Source organism: Corvus hawaiiensis, chromosome 4, assembly GCF_020740725.1.
Source record: "Corvus hawaiiensis isolate bCorHaw1 chromosome 4, bCorHaw1.pri.cur, whole genome shotgun sequence".
NCBI classification, from domain to species: domain Eukaryota; kingdom Metazoa; phylum Chordata; class Aves; order Passeriformes; family Corvidae; genus Corvus; species Corvus hawaiiensis.
The window spans coordinates 68,040,600-68,063,704 of record NC_063216.1 but is presented as its reverse complement, the minus strand read 5'-3'; the positions used below and the strand labels follow the sequence as shown (position 1 = coordinate 68,063,704).

The following is a 23,105-nucleotide window of genomic DNA, read 5'->3' as shown; positions in this document are numbered from 1 at the left end:
AATTTGCACCATATCAATCAAGAAATCAAAAGAATGGAAGTTATTCCATTCCCCAGTCATTCTGTTCATGCATGCACATACTCAGCAGTATCAGAACTACTGCTAAACAACTTTTAACCATCTTCTAGGCACCAGGCCTTACGTACTATAAATAGAAAAATAATTCTTGCATGCACACATGTATAGGAATGGTAGATCTTTCAAGGTAACTCAGCATGCTTTATTTTTTGTGGTGCCCCAATTTCCCTGTCACTGTGAATGACACAGGACTTACTAATAAGGACTGATACTCAAAACTGTTCAAATTTTTAGCAAATAAGCCAGTGCTCTGTTACTACAAGACGACACATACATGCAATTGAAAGTGATGCTAGATAGTCTAAACTCTGGTTAATTACAGACACCTTCCAAATGTAAGTTTTTGCAAGAAGTCAGACATTACTTGAAGTTTATTTTATGTTGTGTTTTGTCTATTTGTTGCGCTTGATCATTTGATCTGAAATTTTAAATAACAAGAGGCCATGAAGTCAAATACTTTATTCAGTTGTTTCAACCAAAGCAGTTGTTTCTCAACTTTGAGGTCAGCCAAAATTTTTAGGGGGGGACTTTAGACACTTCAAAACAAAAGCCAAAATTTAATAACATTAAATTGTTTGTTTCCCACAGTTTTCTAGCTGACAGCTGGTAGCAGGAAGGCACAAACATTTTTAACAGCAGCCAGTAATTAAAATCCATTTTCACTTCCTTACTTTAGGAGGGCCCAGTCACCAAAAACTAACATTTTCACTTCTCATTGATGTACCAGAAGTCTCTGCTTCAAGCTCAAGATCCCCAGCTCCAGCAGAAAGCACTTCAAAGCTTTACAGCACAGCTCTCCCTCCAGTTGCCACTTACTCCATCCCATTTGACATATCTGTTTTACCCTCTACTTATATATTTTATTGGTAAAAGTTGGTAACTTGGTGCATAAGGCCTGTGGAGAAAACTCAGTATCACAGACAAATCAGTGTGGTGGATTGTGTGCCCTGCACTCTTATCTCAGTCTTACTCCCTCAACTGAAGAGCATTGCATACAAATACTTGAACATTTTCCTCAAAGATACACAAAGACTCAAGTCTCATGTTCAATATACTGATTTTATAATTACGCATGTGCAAAACCCATCTATAAAAAATTTTAAAGGTTCATAAGAATGTACAATTAAATGTCATTTCTTCCAGAAGAATAATTTTTAAAAAGTTTTAGAAAGCAATTTGTATTTACGTATGTTCATACCAGCAAATAAAATGTTCATGTTCAGTTCTTTCCTGGATTTTGGCGTTCAATAAAGCAACGCATTTAATCTTGCAGAAACACACACTAAGAATTTCTCCTACTGCATTTTTAGCAGTTGCTGTGCTTGGATATAAATAATCAGAAACACAAGACTGACTGTTTTTTTCTAAAATGAAAAACAGAAATGGGACAGTTTACAAATAAGCCTATTAATCATTTTCCTTTTTGCAGGACCTCCAGTAACTTTGTCACATCACATTGGTGCAATTTTTTTGCATGAAATGCTCAATTTCTAGAAGGTAACTATTTATGATGCAGATTTTTCTTAAAAACAAGTTTAAATCACTTAGAGTTTCTGAATTTTTAACAATATGCATGTGCCAAGCAGCTTTTGTCTGAAAACTGAGCTCTTCCTTCCACATAGCAGACAGAGAGATATAGAGGCAATTCTATAGCCTTATCTACAGAGAATACATCCTTAAGTGCAAAAGGACAATAAAAAAAATCTTCATTCTAGGTTCATAAGAAAAGCTATCACACTCTCTGAAAGAGCCTCATTTCCTTTAGCAGCCTCAAGCACAGCAGAAAAACCCTTTTTAAGAATCACCCTTCTCAACATGGCCAAGTTTTATCACTGCTTTCAACAGAACGCCAACCCAAGTTTAGGCAGATGAACAGCTCACAACCCAGAGCCTCCTAGTATAAATAAACTCTTCCACATTCAGCTTAGAGCACCAAAATTAGGCTTATGCACCAGCACTCCCTCAAAAAGCATCAGTCCCTCAGTACTGACCTCTTCTATAACTAGGCACCTTTGACCTTGGACAGCCAGTTTAGCTGTCTGAAGTCATGTAGGCTGTTACCTCCATCCCTCAACCAAAGTCAGTCACAAACAGATGGCCAGAGCAACATTTTACAACATTTAGATCTAATACCTAGAAGAAAGAAATCAGCTGTTTTTTAGGCACAGTACTGTTGGTGTCTAAACACATACACACTAAAAATAGAAAAAACAACCACAAAAGCAAAAACCCAAAGAACAGGAAAGCAGACTCATTCCAAAACTTTGTTCCAAAGCCCACACAGTAAATCCTGAGCTGAAGACAATAGGGCTTGAAGCTTAACTTTTGTTACGCAGGAAGATGCCACCCTTAGATAAAGAGTTAATATTTGAAAAGGTCAGAGACACTGACCTTGACATACAAGCTGCATCATAAAGCACTTCTGCCTCTGCTCTCTCTTGCCCAGGATGTAAAGTCAGATCAGCAGGACAGCTCAGGAAATGTTATACAAACCTCAAAGCACATACAAGCACATCCAGTCAGATTTCGGAGGCCCACAGAAGACACCAAAAGCTGCCACTCTGAACAGGATACAAACCCTGTGGAGACGATCTGTCTGCTCTAAATAACTGTCTGCTCTCCTGACTCACTCCCTTCTTTCCCTGAAATAGGAGTCAGTTTTGCAGAATACTGGCAAACCAAACACAGCCTCTACAAAACAGTTAACAGCCAACACCTTAAAAGAAAACCTAAAATATACTTGAGTGGTAACAAGTCAAATGAAATAGGGGTAAAGCATCTAATGCACTTGCAGCACTGTTCACTGTGAAAATAACCTATCCTGCTTCTCAGTGGAGGTGTTCTAGCAGAGTCCCAGGGCATATGCACTTTTACATTAACCTGAAAATAAAGCACCATTTTAGGCTCAATAGCCCCATTAAGTATCAGTTATTAGATTGGTGTAAGACAACCTGCTGTCTTTGCAGATTGCACCTCATCTGCTGAATGGCAACAGAAACAGGAGCCAGTATAAAAAAGGGCTGTTACTCAAAGCCTAAAGAACCCACTGTTGTGGCAGTTAAGTGCTGCCCAATATCTAAACCACCAACTTCCTTCCACGCTCAGCAACGACAAGTCACACCTGTCCTTTTCACGGGAAGTCACCAGCTTACACAATCCTCATGTTCAAGGCAATATCCCGAGATCTGATCAACACAGGTTTTAAGCTGTCACTGTTGTTAATAGAGTTACTTGTGTGTAGAGTGTAATATGTGATGTAGTAATTAGAGGTTCTATGCCTCTGACCTCATACGAGCATTCTGAAGTTCAAGTTTTGATTTGAGGGTTTCAGCTTCTGGTTTGTAAATGAAATCCTACAGTAGACAAGGTAACAGAAAAACATATCAGGAATTTGTTCCTAACTTCAAAAGCAGAGTCTGAAAATAACCGATTAAAAAAGTATTTGGTCTACTCAAATAAGCAACACCCTCACAGAAAATCTGATGCAGCATGACCTAAGTGAAGAGTAAGGTGGTTCAAGTACTGGCTTAGATGCTGTGCTCAAAGGGTTGTGAGCAGCAGCACAAAGTCCAGCTGGAAAGAGTCGTGTGTAATCCCGACCTTGATATCTTGTGTCGGTATTGTTCAGCATCTCCATGAATGGCATTGTGGGACAGAGCACACCCTCAGCAAGGTGCAGCTGATACAAAACTGGAGGGAGGAGCTGATGCACCACAGAGTTGCACTGCCAGTGACAGGGACCTTGAGAGGCTGTAGAAACAGGCCAACTTAGGGGACTTGTGAAGGTAACAGAGGGGTGGGCAAAACCCTGCACCTGGAAGGAATAAACCTGTGAAGCACAGGTTGCAACCTTCTTCATTCCCTTTCATCAGGTTTTTACACACACTGATGAGATTTCCCCTTGAGCCTCCTCTTCTCCAGGCCTATCAGCCCCAGCAGTCTCTGCCTTTCTTCACAGACCATACAACAGACACATAGGTTGTGCTGGAATGGACCTTTAAAGACCACCCAGTCTAAACTGCTGCAATAAGCAGGAACATCTTTAATTAGATCTGGTTGCTCAGAGCCCAATCCTTGACCTGACCTTTAATGCTGCCAGGAATGGGATATCTGTCACCTCTCTGAGCAACCTGTTCCAGTCTCTTACCATCACCACTATAAAAAAAAAAATCTTCCTTATATCTAATCTGAACATCATTGTCCAAAGAGACTGTTACCTCCACCCTTGGCAACAGAGAGTCTGATAGTCCTGGGCAACCTACTCTAGTTGATCATACTTGCAGCAGTTGGACTAGATCCCTTCCAGTATCACCTACTGTACAGCTCTAAGATTCAGTGGACGTACAAGCCACATGAGAACATAACCTTAACTACCTTTCATTACAGAAAACAAAGATGAAGAAATTAGCCAAAATTAAGACTGTATGTTGCATACAACTGCTTAGTATTTGACAAAGTTCCTGAATTATAACTCCTTAATTACTCAGTCTTGTACCATTAGTATTAGACACGAAATATAGCATGCATTCATTTTTCTTCTCCACAATATATAAAATTATAACCTACATCTTGTCAGCAGTTACTGAAGAATCATTAATATTGTTCCTGGAAGTACTGGTCTTTCTTATTACTACTATTGTATATGCAACACTGTGATGATGGTTTTATTTTTAATTTCCAGTACCTATCACAGTTGACAAAAAAATTACCATATACAATTAGGATTTAATTTGCAACTCTTGGACCAATTAACTAGGAAATATGGCATAAGTTAAATGAAAAACATAGTATTAAAACACAGTATCCAAACACAAATACTTTTAGCACTAGAATGAAAAACCACTATACAGTTTGAACCTACCTTTCTGCAGTAATTTGATCTCTCCGTTTTCTTTCTTGATTTCATTCATTATTTTGTGCTTCTTCTTTTCTTTTTGCTTCTTTTCCCTTTCTTTAACTTTGTCTTTGATTTGAGCTGAAATGCAAATATTTCACAATTAAGCAAGAACAGAAAACTAATTGTCACATACATGTTTCCGATTACTCTTATGCAAGCCCTATTAAGAGGATATAGAGGAGGAGTTACAAAGAAATCCAGTACTTACAATATGAAAAGCTAATATTTATCTGTTGCATAATCCAACATAAGCTTCTTTAACTCAGAAAAGTTTTGTTTCTCTTATGTTGTAGCAGTATGCAACAACCCAGCAAGTTAATAGTATAGTAATTTTTGCTTACTTCTATATCTTCTGCTCTTACTTTGCATCTGCAGCCAGCTCATTTCTTGAAATTGGAATTGCATGCATTACATAAGAATTGAGGGAAAAAAGAGCACATTTTGCATTTTCTTGGGTGCACATCTACACTGAAAACCTCGTTACTATCCATACATACTCTGAACTTAAAGACTTTTGCAAATACCTGGGAAAGATGGCTTAATCTGTCACCTGAAAAATCTTTTCTATTACATTCACAGGCTAATGCATTAATAGCACTCAGATACAATTAATAAAAACATGAAATGTGCTGTATTCACACAGCAGATGTAATTCACTATCACTTCCCCTGCTTACCTACAATCAGCAACAGCTCACCTGAGCAGTCTCACTATTCATTTACTTTCCTGTCAAGTCACTCCAGGTTTTTAAATCCCTAGAAAAGCAGAACCTTTAGGCACGCTTTCTGCATGTAAAATACTAGACCTAGAGGAATTCATAATTTCAAGCAGTCATCTTTGCAAGCCAAGTTGAGATTCACTTATGAGGCTAGGCTTTTAGAGAAGTCAGATTTTACTAGGCTTACATGCACTGCAGCCAGCATTTCATGCCTAGTTTCCTGGCCTGAAGCCAATACCTGCTCCAAGAGTTTACTGGGCTTTTTAACCTCCGCAGGGAAAGAGGAAATCTGATTTCAAGCTTCTACATAATGTTATGCTTCAGTAATACAGCCGAGAGACAGCCCTTATGTTTTATTCATGGTACTTGCATTATAAACCCCAAGTGAAAGCAAAGAAATCCAATTACTCTTCCTTAAGCATTCACATAAAATAGAAGCAGCAAGTATGCTCACTACTAACAAATCAGAAGTATTTCAGAACCAAACCAAAGAAAGCCCTCAATTCTTGAAGGCAATGTAGAGTGACCCCTAACCAAACTACGCAGGAAGCATGTTTATAAAGGTGCAAAGAGCTGTCAATAATCCACATATATGATGTTCTAACAATGATTCCACAGCATTCATATCTTTCCTCTTAGGAGCATTCTAGCATGGAAACAGAACTTAAACCCTCGCTATTGTTAGGGTGAAGAGAAGAATGTATTTTAGGGACAGTCTTGAGAAAACAAGTCAAATAAAAACCAAAAGAGATGGCAATTGAGATACATCTGTTGCCTCTCCACAGATCATGATAAGCAGTGGGGAGAGAACAGAAATTATACTGGAACAAATATAGTAAGGTAGCTGCACTTACAGGATCTCTTAGTTCCAAGTGACTGAAACAGTCACGTCCAAGAACAGCCTCCCTAACACCTCTGTGGAAAGGGATGGATGACAAAGCAGATTTATTTGTATAGCAGACCATGGAAACCAATCTACAAACAAGCCTTCCTAAGCAACACAAACCTTTCTAGGAATAGGTTACACAGACAAATCTTCCTCTCCAACCTGCTTCTCCCCAAAAAGGAATCTCTAATTTGTAAATCCCCTGCAACTTGAGTATGAAATTGGGTAAACTGTACAACAGGAGTTAATGTAACACTCTGAAAGACACTCAGTTAGTAGGCAGTAACACCAGGCTTGATTTATAACCTGTGCTGAATGTTCAACTCAGCCAGAACTACAATTATCATGGGAAGACCTAGATTTTATCTCAGCATTTTTGTATGGTTAAGAGGCACACTTGACTTCTGCTTTCACTTACAAATCAAAGCAAGATTGAAGAGCATATACAAATGGTGAGTCTTGCTGAAAGAGGACAAAAGAAAGACTGAAAGAATCCTTTACTGCCAGCTCATAAAAAGCATCACAGGCCAATGAATCTTCCAGTTTTGTCAGAAGCAACACAAGGACAGAGAACCTTTTAAAGAGCCTCCAGTTTATTTTCACATCTACAAAGCAATTAGAGTCAATGGCGAAACCTTCCTGACAAAATGTGTTCTGTAACATCCCCCAGCAACAGCCACAAGCAAATCGTACCTTAAGTGACTGCAAATACAATGTAAATGCAGCTGAGAGAAGTTTGGAGTAAACTTTCCTTTTTGGAAATCACAGTATTGTAACAAAACCAGTGTAGAGCCTGAGGCAAGTAAAAAACAGTTGAGAAGCTCAATTTGAATGTACAGATTTTCTGGTTTCCTCCCTCAAAGTTCACAGAATAGATAAACAATTAAAAAAAAAAATCTTTGCACATTAAAAAAAACAACCCTATATTGAAACGAGAGTTATTCGCTGAATTAACACTTGAGCTTGATTCTCAGTTCAAATGTCTTCAGTTTATGCGTATTAATAAGTATTTTCTACTCTGGCTTGCAGAATTCAAACACAACGCTCAAACGAAATTCTGCAGATTATTCTCCTCAGGGACATCCAGAAACATGAACATTCCTCACAAAAATCCTGCTTTAAAATGAATACCTCCAACACTAAGCAATTTACAACCTACATGTCAGACTAAACAAGCTGTGAGCGACACTGGCAAGGGAAAACAAGAAAAACTTGTTCTGTTGAAGTTATGAAAACCTGGAATGCTCTTGTACATCTTTTTTGACCTTTACCAGTAGAAGCTACTACTAGTCTCCATTTCATTTGTAGGGCAACAGGATCACAAAGTAGTAAAAGGTAGAAACATGTTTATGATAAGCTTTCCATGTCCACAGAATATTCTGCAGTTAGCTTCCACCAAGACTACTCCTAACAAATAAAAAAGAAAAATAAAAAAATCTTGACCTGCTGAAGGAACAGGATGAAATGAACCCCCATGGAAACAATGTAGCCCAAATACACAGACTTCCTAGGCCTTTACATACCTCTAAAGATACTAAAACGAAGAGGCAACCGTTTGAAATAATTTGTATCCCAAGGCAAAAAAGAAAGAAATCTATCTTTTCATGAAGCTTGTCCCACCTACCAAAACACACACTTTTACTTTATATGATTTTGACAAAGAAATACACTGCTCAGGAAATAACTGGTCACAGACTAAACAGAGTTTGCAAATACTCCCTACCGGCATTAAAAAAAAAAAAAATAAATCCAAGGACAGTAGGAATCAGCTATGGAAGTTCAGTAAGAGCTATGTTCAAGTCCTTAGTTTTCAAGCTCTACTGCCAGAGGGGAAAATAATAAGTCTCTATTACTATAAAGTTATTTCTTACTCTTGTAGCAAGTTGACTGTGGCTGGACATTAGGTGCCCACCAAAGCCACTCTAGGACTCCTTTCCTCAGTTGGACAGGGGAGAGAAAATACAACAAATGGCTCATGGGTTGAGGTAAGGACAAAGAGAGATCATATGTAGTATCAGTTACTGTCATGGGCAAAACAGACTCAATTTTGGGAAAAGTATTGATTTATTACCCATCAAAAGTAGAGTAAGGTAATGAGAAACAAAAACTAAATGTTAAAAACCATCTTCCCCCTGTCCCTCCCTTCTTCCCAGGCTTAACTTCACTCCTATTTTTCTCTACTTCCTCCCCCTGAGTGACACAGGGGGATGGGGATTGTAGTCAGTTCATCAAATGTCACCTCTGTCACACCTTCCTCCTTAGGGGGGCAGGGGGCAACTCCTCTCATTCTTCCTCTGCTCCAGTGTGAGGTCCCTCCCACAGGAGACAGTACTCCACAAATTTCTCCAATGTGAGTCCTGCCAAGGGGCTGCAGTTCTTCACCCCCAATGTGCATCCTTTTCCATGCAGTGCAGACCCTCAGGCACAGCCTGCTCCAGCATGGTGCCCCATGGGGTCATAAGTCCTGCCAGCAAACCTGCTCCAGCATGGGGTCCTCTTTCCATGGAGCCACAGGTCCTGCCAGGAGCCTGCTCCAGCAAAGGCCTCCTATAGGGTCACAGCGTCCCTTGCACATTCACCTGCTCCACTGTGAGGTCCTCCAGAGGTTGCAGGTGGGTCCCTGCTCCCCCATGGACCTCCCTGAGCTGCAGGGACACAGCTGCCTCACCATGGGCTGCAGGGGAATCTGCTCCGGCACCTGGAGCACCTCCTGCCCCTCCTTCTGCACTGACATGGGTGTCTGCAGGGCTGCGCCGCTCAGATATTCTCACTCATCTCTCCAGCTGCAACTGCTCCTCTGCAGTAACTTTTTCCCCCCTCTTAAAATATATAATCCCAGACATGCTACCACTATCACTGGTAGCTTCTCACAGAAGCCACCCCTGTATTTCCCCTGCTACCAAAACCTTGCCATGCAAACCCAATCCAACTCTAGTAAATAAACAAGTATCCTTTTTAAAATACAGAGCTTTGTAGGAATAAGTATCCCTGTTTTAAGAAAATATAACACCCAAGGAATTAAGAGATTTCTACATGTTTCATTCAAGTTCACAGTAAAGAGTGTCACCACAAAGTCCACATTCTTTGCTTTGCATGTCACAGAAACAGTACACCCACACACAAAAGAAATGCTGCAACAGCAGTATATTAAAGAAATGCTACATACAGACAAGGAAGAATTTTATTATGATGTGTTCCATCTCACCTTTCTAAAGGGTATCTGAAAAATATTTTCACTTTACAACGATTCTACACAATGAACTGAATTGATTAAGAATGATATGAATACTTCCTCCTTTAATTCCAAAGCTACTTTTTCTGGATGGTAGGTTAAGTACATAAACAAAAGAAATGGATACACACATTTAACCAGATCTTTGCCTCTGCTGCAAGCTTTCTACAGACAAAAGGGTAAACCAAGAGCATAGAGAATGAGTCAAGTAGGAAGTGCTCTTTAGTGGATGGACTATATGCAACTTGGTAGCTGTCACTTGGGAAATTTGCACCTTGAAGCCCATGCAGGAGCTCAAACAAGCAAGTCCATTTCAGCACTGAGAGAGGAGAGCTGAACAACCCTGTCAGATGCCAAAAGCTGCAGCTGCTTTGCATCAGTTTTCCAGATGGTAACTCACATTAGTAGTCAGTCATAGACTATGTTCAAAGTATTCTGCCTCTCTCCTTCGTTTGATTTAAGGGCTGTCACTGCACATGAGGCAAAATATTTACAGACTACTGCTAAGGGACACCATCAATATGGATGACACCACCAGCAGTGTAACTGAAAGGAAGCAGGGATAAGGAAGAGCATACAAGACCAGTCACCATCCCTTCCATTGGCACTCTCCTCACTTTAAACAAGCACCCATAAAAATAAAACCTCAAGAAGCCATGTTTAACTGGTTATGCAGGTATCATGAAGTATATTTAATATCACCATGTAAAGAGCTTTGACACCTGCACTTATTAAATCCTACAATGTACACTGGAGAGCAGGTTTTCCAACTTAACGAACATGGACAAACCCATATAGTATTTCCATGACACAAAAAAATCATCAAAAAAGGGATCGTTTTCACATCCCAACAACCAGGAATATCTGGCTGGCACTCCTTTCAGTAATTTACGTTTAGAATACAAGTTATGACTAAAGAAATCCCTTTATCAGGCAAGAACATTTCCCCAAGCTCTTCAGTGAATGGAAAGGGAGACAGATCCCTTTCAGAATTAAAACACTTCCAAAAAACTTAAATATAATCTTTACAGTTCCCAGTTCCTTTAAGCTTCGCACTTCTAAGGAGATCTCCTACATGCAGAACTGAATGAGCCAAGTTTGAGCACACGCACTAGGGAGTTGCATCAGAAATCAGTAACAGAGAATGTGACAGCTGCAAACAAGGCCTCTACAAGAGGTTTCAGATCAAATGCTTCAGCCTCCTGATCTTGTGTCAACTAAGAAAAATTATTTGGTATTCTAAAATCAGAGTAAATTTCTGCTGCATAAATTACACACAAAGCTGGATTCTGGGGTACAGGAAGGGCATGGTTTTCCAGCTTAGGAAGATTTTGTTCTGCCTAGCAAGCATCAGCTTATCAAAAAGGGGCCAGGGTCCCTCAAGAAAAAGATGCACTGCTCCAAATTATCCCAACGTTGCATATTTACATTAATGTCACTACTGTCTCTGAAAACTGAGCTGCATGTAAATCTCAAAGCATCAAAAGAAACTTGAGAAGTCATTCTTCCTCCTGAACACAACACTTAAAACCCTAAACACTTACTAGATAGACATTGCTGCTTACAGTAGGGTATCTAAATAGAAATATATTGAAGAATTCAGACAAGAGTGACCAAGAGACCTCATAAGCATGAAAATGACTGCTGAATTTAAAGAGTTCAGCAGAGAGGAGGGGGAAATGAGTCAAGCCACATAGTACAAGAAAAATAAAAAAAAAGAAAGTAAATAGAAGTTAACAGAAGGAGGAAATGTTTAGCAGAAGAAAAAGAAAAAAAAACGACAACCTAACAAGGAAGATGCATGGCCTCAGTTCTAAGGAAGGGAAAAAGAAGATCCAAAACTTTCTACAACCTACTTTGGTAACAGAGACTACAAAATTAGCATCCCACTGGATGCAAACCAAAATTATTAAGACTGAAAAGTCTAACTTCTTGAAAGCTAAAATCCCAGAAAGGTCATACAATACAAGGTAACAGTTACCAGAAGAATCACTGCTAAAAGCTCATCTGAAATCTAATCTTATCTATCCTTCAAAGACAGCAGCAGAAAGAAAGGGGGGGGGGGAGGAAGGAGAGTTAAAAAAGAATAGACTAATATTAAAAGCAAGAGCTACAGCACCATTTTCAGCTTTCCTGCTCATATGGGGAATCCCCAGTTGCAAGTCAAAAGATGTCAATCTCATTTTGCAACTGCTTGCACATTGAGGCGATCTTATCAGCAAACGGATCATTGGGGAAAAAAAAAGGGGAGGAGGAAAAGGGAAATTGTACACAGAAACGACAAGAAAAACAGAAAAGATTGATCGTGCAACTGGATTACACCTTACCACAAGTATAGGGACCACAACCAAAAGCTTTTGGACAGGCATTGTCTAATTAAGAGGGGAGTGGCTGAGCTGAGCTTTGCACTGTTATGAAAACAATTTCAACTATGAACTGCTAGAGCAGAGTATCAGCTAAATGACTAACTGAATCAGCAGAGTCATAGCACGAACAGCAACCACTTCTGTCAGACTGACACCGTGTCTTAAAAACAAAAACATTGCACAACTTTAGTTCCACTATCAGAATGTACGTGACAAGTGAAATTTGAGCTTATTTTAAACAGCCTAAACCTCGTTATCTGCAGAACAAATCATTCATCCGGCAAAAGGTTCTTTCAAGTTCTCTGCATGGTAGATCATCTCTGAAGGGTTCACTGAACTCCATTCATTTAATGGAATCACAAGCTGTAAGGCCTGGTTATGACTCTGCAACTTAAAACTCTTTGCAATTAGTTAAAAGACCAGAGAAGTCTTTAAACAAAGACTTGAAAAAAACATAAAAATTTTTGAAAAGCTTAAACACATCATCCATCTTGGCTATTACCAAGCTTAACATCTTCCTATCACTTAGGAAAGGAAGGTGCCTCAGAACTAGGCTCTCTTACATCGTAATTACTACTGCAAGTGAAGGACACACATGAGCTCCTATTATCAGCTTTTCTGAATGCAAGGTGAAAAATCTCAGTTTCCTCCTCAGTGTCAATATCCCTTATCATTACAGTAATTAAACTAAAATTAGGAAAATGCAATTGGTACTACTCTCAAGGCCAGATCTCACATTCACTCACTCCATATCATTGCATAACCTGATTCCCTGTATTATCTTGTCTATACCACAGTCCCAGCAATCTCATGAGACAAATTTTGCCATTCTTCTTCTGATTGCCCTAGCTTTGCTCCTCGTTTTTTCCAGTACTGAGATCTGTGCAGGCCATCAGTCTCTCTCACAAAGGTAAAACTTTTTCTCCTCACACCCTTAGAGCTCTGTGTAGCAGAGCACACAGCTCACTGACCAGAAACAAGACCCCTCCTCATTCACAGGCACTGGCGTAACTGGGAATTCCACTCCATCCTACGTACCCCCCTGCAATGAATCTACATTTTGGCTGCAAAGAGGAGGATGGACTTCTTCCATTTTCAGAGCCTCAAAACAATCAAGGAACTCTCACCTATTCCACCTGCTTATCTCTTGGTATTTCTGCCTCTACACCTCTAGTCTCTCCACTGGCACAATTTTTCTTCTGGCAGGTGCAACACTGTTATGTGTATCAGTTCTGAATGCTAGGAGAGAAAAACGATCAATACCATCAACTCCACATTGTTGCTCCTTTCCCACTGCACCAAAAGCAAAAAGGTTGTCTAACTGCAGACTCCAGGAACAAGAGGCTGCACTTGCCTGCACGAGGTTGATTTTTAGAATGCACTAATGACAGCTTCCACAAACTCACCTCATTACACCTAAAGGAGCATATTTTATTCCTACTTCCCCACCCCTCATATATTCTGTGTGTGCAAGCTTTTCAGATTTTTATAATTACCCAAAATCCTCCAAATTCACCAATGTCCTATCTGCAGGCTGCCTAAAATTTTCATTCTCCTCCTATTCTACTGTCCTCTAACCTTCCTGGCCTTTTCTACAGCACCTAAGTATAATATATTTTGCCCCAAAACAAGACCAGAATCACCTCCATACTGCTTTTGCCTGCTATTTTCTTTTCATGTCAGTATTTCAAATTCCTTCCACATTCACTCATTATATGCTGCAACCACAGTCCCTCTGGTATCTTTTTCCAGTCTGTGCCATAGCTTCAGCACTCCTAATGCACAAGTCCTGACTATTCCACCCACCCACCTTAATGTCATTCTTAGCTCTCCTCTGTACGTAGGATTCTACGTGCCTGCCCCCAGCCATTCTTTTCTCTCTGCATCATAACTGCGTTTTTCCCTTTCCTCTCTGCAAAGAAAATTATTCACAGGATTAACAGCACAAACCTGTTCTTTAATCTACAGTCAAATACTGAACTTTTGAAAAGCTGGCAGCTCTCAGCAGAAGACTCACTTTCTCACAGCCTTCTTTGTAAAAACATACAGTTTAATTAAAATAAAGTTCTTCTTTTATATAGGAAATTATGCCACGAAATTTTAGCTTTAGAAATTACTTCCTCTAAACAGAAATCTGTAGACTCGGGGGCCACACAGGCATCACTTGCCTTTGAAAATTTATTTGTTGCATCTACGTAAGTTTTTAAGGAATAAATGTGAGGTAAAAGAATCTGTTCTGAGCACCCAGCAACCAAAAAAATAAAGAATTTGTGCCTGTCAGTATATAAGCTCTGAGAAAAGTATCTTCTCCACATACAAGGTGCAGAATCCCCTCTTTAGAGACAAATCACATCAATTATTCAGTTAACACTATCAACGTCAATTTCTTTTACCAATGTGAAATAATATTTCATCTTGTTATTGTAATATTGTTCCAAGATTTACTAACATGACTCTTCAACACTAGTAGGACACTATGGCAATCTGAGCAAGTATGATTATTAATTACATAGCTTTGCTAGAAGGCTATTGGGTGAGTTTCTTAGCAGCTATCCTTGAAGACAAGATGATTTCACCAACATTAAATGGGTACTGAGCATCATTCTAAAGACTTTTTCCAAGTCACCTTTTGGACAGGAGAAAGGGGGGAAAATGGAACCCTTGAAAGCTCTGAAATTACATACTTAAAACCCACTTGTACAAAATTTAAAAACAAAAAAAACCCTCAACGGGAAGTGAATCATACACTAAGATACTCATGGAAATTAGTGGAAAATGCAGTAAGGTAGCCAGACAACATAATCAATAGACAAAAAGGCATATTGATATTTCTCTACAAGCTTGGCTGATCCTGTAATTACAGGTACAGGCCACAATCAAAGTAACCTAAATTTACACAACAGCTGTAATTTATCTTTCCATTAAAAGAAAGGAAACTTGATTAAACTAGGTAATGGAGTGCACGTTTCAAATTCCTCATATTTCAATGTAAATCTAAAAGCATCAACATCTGGTTTAAGGTCACTGGAGACTAGGAAAGGACATGCAAGAAATAAAAGCATGTATTCTTGTACTGTCTTCATATAGTCATGTATTGTCTTTTAGTTCCCAAGATTTACTGTTGATCACAGCAGGAATCCAAGCAAGACTCTTGCCTGACATCTTGTCCTACCTCGTATGGCCATTTTTGTCCAGCCCCACTAATGAACTAACCCAGCACTCCACCCCTTATCCTGAAGGCTTTGAGCATTCCTTGGCAGATGTGATCTTCAAGAAATAAAAAGATTGAAGCAGCAACTACATGAGATTCCAAAAGTCTAAGTATCTAAATTTTAACTGCATGCTCTCTAGTACTCAGTGACTTAGCCTGTAAAAAATAATAACCTAAGAAACGAGATCATTCACGGTTTAATTTTTAAATTAGGGTGATTTTTTGAAACGTGTTTTCCGTTGTTCCCCAATTCAGTTTTGTTCGTACATTTCTAATAAATTACTGGGCATCCTCATTTCCCTAATAGGTAACAAAACCTAGGACCTCTGGCAGCTTCTGGCTGACGCCATCGCTAATTCCACACCCCCTTTTTTGACAGGATTGACGGCGGACTGAGCCGCCGCTGCCTTCCCCACGAGCTTACACAACGCCGACGGTGTGTGACCGGCTGCAGCACTGCCCGCAGCCCCCGGCCCGGGTCACAGCCACCTCCCGCTGCCGCCGGGCAGCTCCACCGAGCCCCCTGCGCTCGCTGCCCCTTCCAGCCCCCCGCTGCCGGCGCTGCCCCGCCGCTCACCTTTCGGGAACAGCAGCTTCACCTCCCCGTTCTCCTCCCGGCTCAAGGCCCCGCCGCCATCTCCCGCCGCCGCCACCACGGGCAGCGCCCCGTGCTTCCTCCTCTCCTTGTCCCGCTTTTCCTTGGGTCTCTTGGGCTTGGCGCTGCCGCCGCTGCCTCCGCCTCCCGCCTCGGCCGCCAGCGCCAGGCGGTGCCGGTGGTGGCGGTGCTGGTGCTGCGGGCGGGACGAGGAGGGGGAGGCGGACGGCGGCAGCAGCACCGCGGGCGGCAGCAGCTTCCGGGACAGCGGGGAAGGGAAGGCGAAGCCCCCCGTGCCCGCCGAGGGGCCCGAGGGCAGCGTGGCGAAGCCCCACGGCGCAGGGCCGCTGTAGCTCGGCACGACCGCGGGCAGCGGCTGCTTGGCGCTCCCGCCACCGCCGCCCCCTTCACCGTTGACGCGCTTAGCGCCCTTCAGGCTCCGCTCCTCGGCTCCCTTCACCTTCTTGGCGGCCGGCTGGGATCCGCGGGAACCTTTGGCGTCCGGGGCCGCCCTGGCGCCGAGCGGCTCCTGCTCGGGAGGCGCCGCGCCACGACCGGGACTGGGCGGCTCCGCCATCTTGGGCTCCGGAGTCTATTTACTCTCGGCTCGCCCCAACCGACAGCGCCGAGGGGCGGGGCAGCGCCCTCACCTCGCCCAATGGGCAGAGGGGGCTCCGGACTGACAGCGAGAGTAGCCAGTCGCAGGGCGGGGAGAGGGGGCGGGCTCTCAGGGGATTGGGGGCGGTGGCTCGGCTGAGTGCGCACGGCGCGAGTGGGCGGGGGCGCTGTCGGGGCGGGCGCGGGAGCCGGGACGTGATGGGAGCGGAGCGGGGAGCGGAGCGGGGGAGAGGTGGCGCTCCTGAGAAAGGCGTTTGTTTGGGAATGAAGAAGGTTTGGATCCCGGTGCATCCCGGGGGTTTCGGTAATGCCTCAGGGTTTGGGCTTCTCCTCTCTGGGACCGGCTGACGGGATTCCGGCAGCCCCGCGGGCTGTTCCTGGGAAGGGCGTTTGTTTGGGAATAAGGGAAGTCTGGACTAGCGCCGTTCCCGGTGGATGTACCCCGGGAGGCGATACACCGGTCCCTCGGGATGTCCCGGGGACGAGGGCGTTGTTCGATGGGCGCGCTCTGTAACGGCCTGAGCCCGAGTTTTCCACACTCTCCCGCATCCTCGGAGGGACTCACATAAAGCCTGGAAGCGGAGGGCCTGCTGGGAGGAAGGCAGAGGCTGCGGGGGTCAGCGGCTGTGCGAGGGGCCGATGCCATCGCGCCGGGACAGTCGGGTGTCTGTCACCAGCGGGATCACTGACCGCCCTGCCTCAGGGAAGGGATTTGAGCTCAGTGTGCCAAGTAGGAGCCCCCAGCCGTGCCTTTGGCGTCTAAAGTTGCCATAGCCGCAGTTCAGGAGCAGACTGAAATTCCCCCAAGTCCTGGTGTCAGCAGGAAGCGTCGCGGAAATGAACAGAAGTTTCCTGGAGTGTTCGCATTGCCGGGCTCCCGCTCTGGTCAGTCACACCTGAGGTCTCCTGGTTGCAGCGGGAGGAAGAGAGTCGCTGCCACATTAAACCGAACCTGGCAGATGGCAGCCAGATCAAGTTGCTCTGAGAAGTTCTGTACGCGATGTATCAGCAGGCAAACAAGGTTTTAAGTTTAGATTTTTTTGCTCCACAGACCATTTTCATTTGAGGTGCCACTGATCAGCCTCAGAATAAGCTCCTAGCCCTTGGGTTATCTCCTCCTTTGTTTCATTTTCTTTTGAAATTACAAACCAGGCTGAATGCAGTTCAGTGTTGATCTCAACAGCAGCAAAGAATAAATTTTCTGTATCCAGACAACTCTGCTTTTTCCTCAGATGTTTCAAGTTCCGCTACTGTGAGAGTGTGAGAGAGAATCCTCAAACTGTATTTCTGGGCCTGATGGGGAAAATGGCATCTACATCAAAGGAAGAACATTTCACAGCAGGTATTTGAGCAAACTCAACTCACATTCAATCCCAGACTGAAATCCAGGTACAAATCTACCCGTATGTACATAAGCTGGTAAACTAGAGTGGGCTTATGAGTATGAAGGTCATTTTCTGCTCCCTCAGAAATGTTTTATTTGTATCAGTGGATGAGAAAAACCTGTGTATTTTAATAGACATGTCTCTTTTCCAGGTTAAGTAAAGGTGACCCATCCACCTTAGTCAAAATCAATGATTTTGTCTCAGTTGATGTTACAGGTGCCATGAAATGCGCACAAGGCCATTGGTATCCCTATATACCAGTCCCTAATGGAAACTGGATTGTGGTGACTAGAGTGAGAATTTGAGGCACCTCATGGCACTGTCTCAACTTCACAGGCTTTACAACCAAGTTCATCTTCCTTTTATGCTGGTATTGATACCAAGTCAACAGTATATTAAGTTCATTCAAACTTCAGGTAAGTCACAACCATATTTTCACCTCTCGCTTTTGGGGGCTTTGAGAAACAGAAGAGCAGTGTTTCTTTGTTCTTTAACTGGAGTGAATCCTAGGGCTTGGTTTTGGTTCAAGGAACTTCACTATAACCTCTGTGAAATGCCAGTCACCTAGGAGTACATTACTTTTCTCCATGCAGCAGGCTCAGCAAGACTTATTAGGCTAATAAGGCTGGATAGCTGTATAAATAGCTGAATATCTTGATATGTGCACTTATATCAATGTTAATAATTAAGACAATTTATATTTCTGAACTTTGTATTGGATATGCTTGGATGTCTAAAAAATGCATTGAATCGTAATGCAACCCAGAAATACAAAAATAGGTACAGAGATAAAACTGTGAAAGGAGAACTCATAGCCCAACACTAGATTTAAAAACTGATAAATAAACTTAAAAATGTGCAGCAAACTTTAGCAGCTGACAATACGCTACTAAACTCAGGTCAAGCTGAAGTTGTTTCCTATGCTTTCTGAAGTAGCATATTGTGCTTGTAAGCATAAGCCAAGTTTTTATTAGTGAATTCTTTATAGAATTCAGCTGGAGCAAGATGACAGAGTACCTATTACATGTAATTGTTGCTTGTTGGAAAGCAGTGTGACTAATGTTTGGAGGTTTGCTGCTGCTATCTCATACCCATTTGTCAGCAGAGAAAATTGCAGGGTGCATGAAATTCAGAAGCCAGCTCTGCTTCAGCTCCCAGTCATGCTGCTGTACGAGCATTAGAGGGAGGGGTGTTGTCCCTGTCACTTGCTTTGTCACCAATCACACAGATACATTAAAGTGTTCCACCATACCTATGGTGAGCATGCATTCCAGAATATTAAAACTAAATTTCAGGGTGTCTTCCTTACTACCTGTTTTTACTTTAATTAAACCTCTTGCTGCTGGCACACACACCCCAGGCAGACACTCCTGAATGAGACAGACAAGATAAGAAACACAAAAACCACTTCAGAATAAAGAGCATCTTTAACAAAGAGGGTGTAAATACAAGCAGTATACCTTGTGTAAAGTACAGGTTAGAATCACAAATTTGTTCTGATGTTAACTGAAATGAGTGAAATACATATGCTTATAATGAAATGATACCATCTCGAGAAACATTGTCAAAACCCTTCCCCCAAACCAAACTACTACAGAGAAATACAGTAGAGTCTCATGTCACAACTCCAGTCCGCTGCAGAGAGATAGCTGTGTGAACTGGGAATCTTAGTGGGGGTCAGTCCTTGAGGGGTGTTGGCAGCACCCCACACACAGAGACCAGAGAGCTCATCTTTCAGCAGAAGCCTTTAAACTGATTATGGAAATTATATCAATGTGCTTTTGTCTATAATTTTATATGCAGTTAGGGAAATCCACAAAGGCTTTCTAGACCATGGAAACTGAAATGAGGCAAAACCATAACAGTAAAGATGTCAGGCACAAAGCAGTCCAGTATCCAACATGCATTAAAAATAAGCTTCCCATGTTATTAGCTTGCTTATTACAAATGCATTGCCATTTTAATTAGGATAATTATGAAATACTGATCTAAATGGTTATTAATCAAAACACTTACTTAAACAAGTTAGTGTATACATTCACCTAAACTTAGAATCATTTCAGACAGCCCTTATAAAATAAAAAGCTGAATGTAAATGTTGTACACAGGTATTTTGGCTTTATGCTCTTAGCTGCCTACCAAAGTGATGCTTTGTAGCCCTACTCAGGTCTTTAAATAGAAAAACAGCTTCCAGAAATGTTATTTAATCTCTTTATAATTCCAACGGTTTGTTCTCCATGTGCTTACTTCCTTGGTTTGGCATCTGCTCAGTTCTTAAGTCAAGCATGGAAATAATTGTGCCAAGTGTAAATTGAAAACATTCGATAACACTTAGACATCTTTATGCTGGTTTTTGTCTGCAAAATTAGCTAACTGTAATTTTTAATGCTATTCATTTTTTCTTCAAACTCACTGAAAGTTAGTTAATTCATCTTTGGAAGTGGAGGTGAAAACTAGCCTTGTGTGCACAGAAATGTACTGACAAAGGTGTTCTCATCATGTGATTTATTTTAGAAGAGCCTCATTTTCCATAGTCAGGGTTTTCAGACCAACCAGTGACATATCCAAATACTTCTGCAATTACCACCCAAACAATTGAACTAAATGAGACACTGGGGACTAACTTGGCTCAGAACTGGGAGCTGCTGACAGCATGACAAGCCTTGCTGCAGGGTGATAAGAACTGTCCCCTTCTGCCGTTGTCCTCTGCAAGGGACAGTGTCCCCACGGCTGAGCAATGGAGTGTGCATCTTTGATCAAATCTGTGACCAAGGCGGTGGTTATCCTAAGAAGCCTTTTTTCCCCTCAGAAGCAGCAGATGTCTCTGCTGACTGCTCAGGGTTGGTGGGTTAGACATTTGGCAGAGTGGCAGAGCAGACAACTGGGGACACTCATGGTTTTTATTACCCTGTTAATCTGCCAACATTTTATAGAATCCATAAAAACCACAAAAAGGAGTTTACACTTCAGGGAGGACCTACAGTACTTGTTTCTTGTTTAATGTTTTTTCAAACAGCTACAGATTACTGCTATAACAGCTCTTTAGTCTTTACAACTGGTTTCCTCACTTGTGTTTAACATGTGAAACACCCCAGCTCCAATATTTCTTTTTTGAAGTGTAATAACAATCACAACAATGGAGCAAACTTGGAAAGTCTTGATATGCACAGTTTTGAATGATACCTGCTTGCAGTTGAAAAGGCAATTTGCTTAGCTGTTGTCCTCATAGCACCCAAAACCAATTTGACTATTTGAAAGATCTTTAGAATTTTTCAATACCAAAGATACATAATGACTAAAATCACTATGAAAGCAAGAGGATGCAAGCTGAGCAAAACTGTCTTCCCTTACATATGGAGGAGATGGATAAAAGTCTTATCCATTTTCTTATTTCAGTAACAATTAAGATACTAATTTTCTTCAAATGAAGCTGCTGGTTTGCAGCTCTGGATTTTTTACAGGTTAACAGCCTCCTCACTGCAATTTGAGATACCTGAATTCCCTGCTGCTTTGCACAGATCTGTGCAGATACTTAAACAAGTAGTCATTTTTTCATTTCCCTTAGAATCCACTACCATTAGATCCACCTTCACTTAAATCCCTCCAGAGTTTGTCCACTATATCCTGGCTGCATTTTAAAAAATACAATACAGAGTCTAAACCTTCTATCCCAGCAGATCTACTGCAGCTGCTACAGCAAGGCTGTGGCTGCTCCCGTCCTTGAGGAAAGGAACACCGTGGGAGAAGGGCCCTTTCTGTGGGCTGTGCCTGGAAATCACCATCTTTTCTGCTTGTTGATGCTCCAGCTGCAAGCCACTCCAAACATCTTGGAGAGAAGGACCTGCAAGTCTTTGCTTCAGCAGGCACAGGAATCAATATCTATTTGCTATGACAAGGACTTAGAGCAGCCACATTTCCCGTTGAGCTGTGCCTGCCTGGGCTCTAAATAGCCCCATACCCCATCCTGTCATTAGTATCAGCTTGAAAATTCTACGGTCTTCCAACAGGAGATTCCAATGGTTTCACAGGTGATTCTGGAACTAGTTTGGTTTTGAGTAAGGGCTTTTTTGGTATAAGTTTTGACATAGCCTCTGTTATGTATCTTTAAGATCCTTTCCCACCCAAACCATTCTGTGATTCTGTGAAAGAAAATGCACAGATTCTCCCAAACTAAACTTTAAGAGAATATTTATTCCTTAACAAGCAATTCTACGAGGTATGCATACCTCTTATTGTTACCAAAGAGTTCAAGTCAATGAACTGAAATCCATATGGATTTCCTGATGGCTTTTTTTTCCTATCCCTAAAGGCTTATGGAATGATAAACAGATCAAAGAATGGTTGTAGAATGGTTGGGTTGGAAAGATCATCTCATTCCAACCTCTCTGCTGTGAGCAGGGACACTTTCCACTAGACCAGGTTGCTCGGAGTCCCATCCAACCTGGTCTTGATTTGGAGTACATTCAGTTCTAGGAAATTCAGGTTTTTGTGTCTTAGGTACAGGCACTTATTTGCAAAGTAGCAGTATATATTTGTAAGTGTAGATATAAAAAGAAAATAAACAGCTACTTATATGTAGCAGCTAATCTTTCACTGCTCACCTGAACTTCTTGGTCACATAAACAACATCTTCATGGAAAAATCCACAATAAAGAGCTTTCTGTCTGTTCACAAATTTTATTCCACAGTAGAGGCAGCAGCTTATCAGATCAGTGCCCACGGTGATTCTGGGAAACAGTTAGTTTAAGACATACTGTTTAAAGTAAAAAAAAAAAAAAAAAAAAAAAGCATTTGCCATAAGGTCTTCAGACTTTCTCTGATGTAACTGGAAGATAATTGCACCTGAAATTTCTACACCGTGGCACTAGGAAAGCATCTCACAGTATAAAGTCACCCAAAAATGTTTAAGTATGTGTACTGGATGGCAGTTAGGGGCTTTGGGATTTACTCAGGATGGAAGGAACAACTTCGGTGTAAATCTAACACATCACTATCAACCTCAGATCAGTCTTGAAATGGGAGCTCAGTGGGCTCCTCCTAGCCTGTTCATGTGAAATCACAATTGTACCTTGTTACTTGTACGGTCTTGCCCTGGCTTAGAGGCAGGAATGCTGAGCCT

At 41.8% G+C, this 23,105-nt stretch overlaps 1 protein-coding gene and 1 long non-coding RNA gene across 4 annotated transcripts in view; one reads left to right on the top strand and one right to left on the bottom strand.

The window, feature by feature from the left end:
- RSBN1L (round spermatid basic protein 1 like) overlaps nucleotides 1–16,599 on the bottom strand; it is a 46,680-nt gene extending 30,081 nt beyond the window's left edge. For both annotated transcript variants that reach the window (XM_048300468.1, XM_048300469.1), the window contains exons 1-2: nucleotides 15,966–16,599; nucleotides 4,940–5,053 (exon numbers count right to left, since the gene is read on the bottom strand). In XM_048300468.1, coding sequence (XP_048156425.1) covers nucleotides 4,940–5,053; nucleotides 15,966–16,560 — 709 coding nt within the window. In that variant the 5' untranslated portion in view covers nucleotides 16,561–16,599. The remainder of the gene's footprint in view (nucleotides 1–4,939; nucleotides 5,054–15,965) is intronic.
- Nucleotides 16,600–16,803: 204 nt separating this feature from the next.
- On the top strand, nucleotides 16,804–22,577 carry LOC125324475. Of its 2 annotated transcripts, none has more exons than XR_007202981.1 (4): nucleotides 16,804–16,905; nucleotides 17,834–17,943; nucleotides 18,191–18,402; nucleotides 21,664–22,577. It is a non-coding gene; the product is annotated as an uncharacterized LOC125324475 (long non-coding RNA). The 2 variants fall into 2 exon arrangements; XR_007202982.1 differs by having other exon boundaries at nucleotides 21,661–22,577.
- Nucleotides 22,578–23,105: the final 528 nt, after the last annotated feature.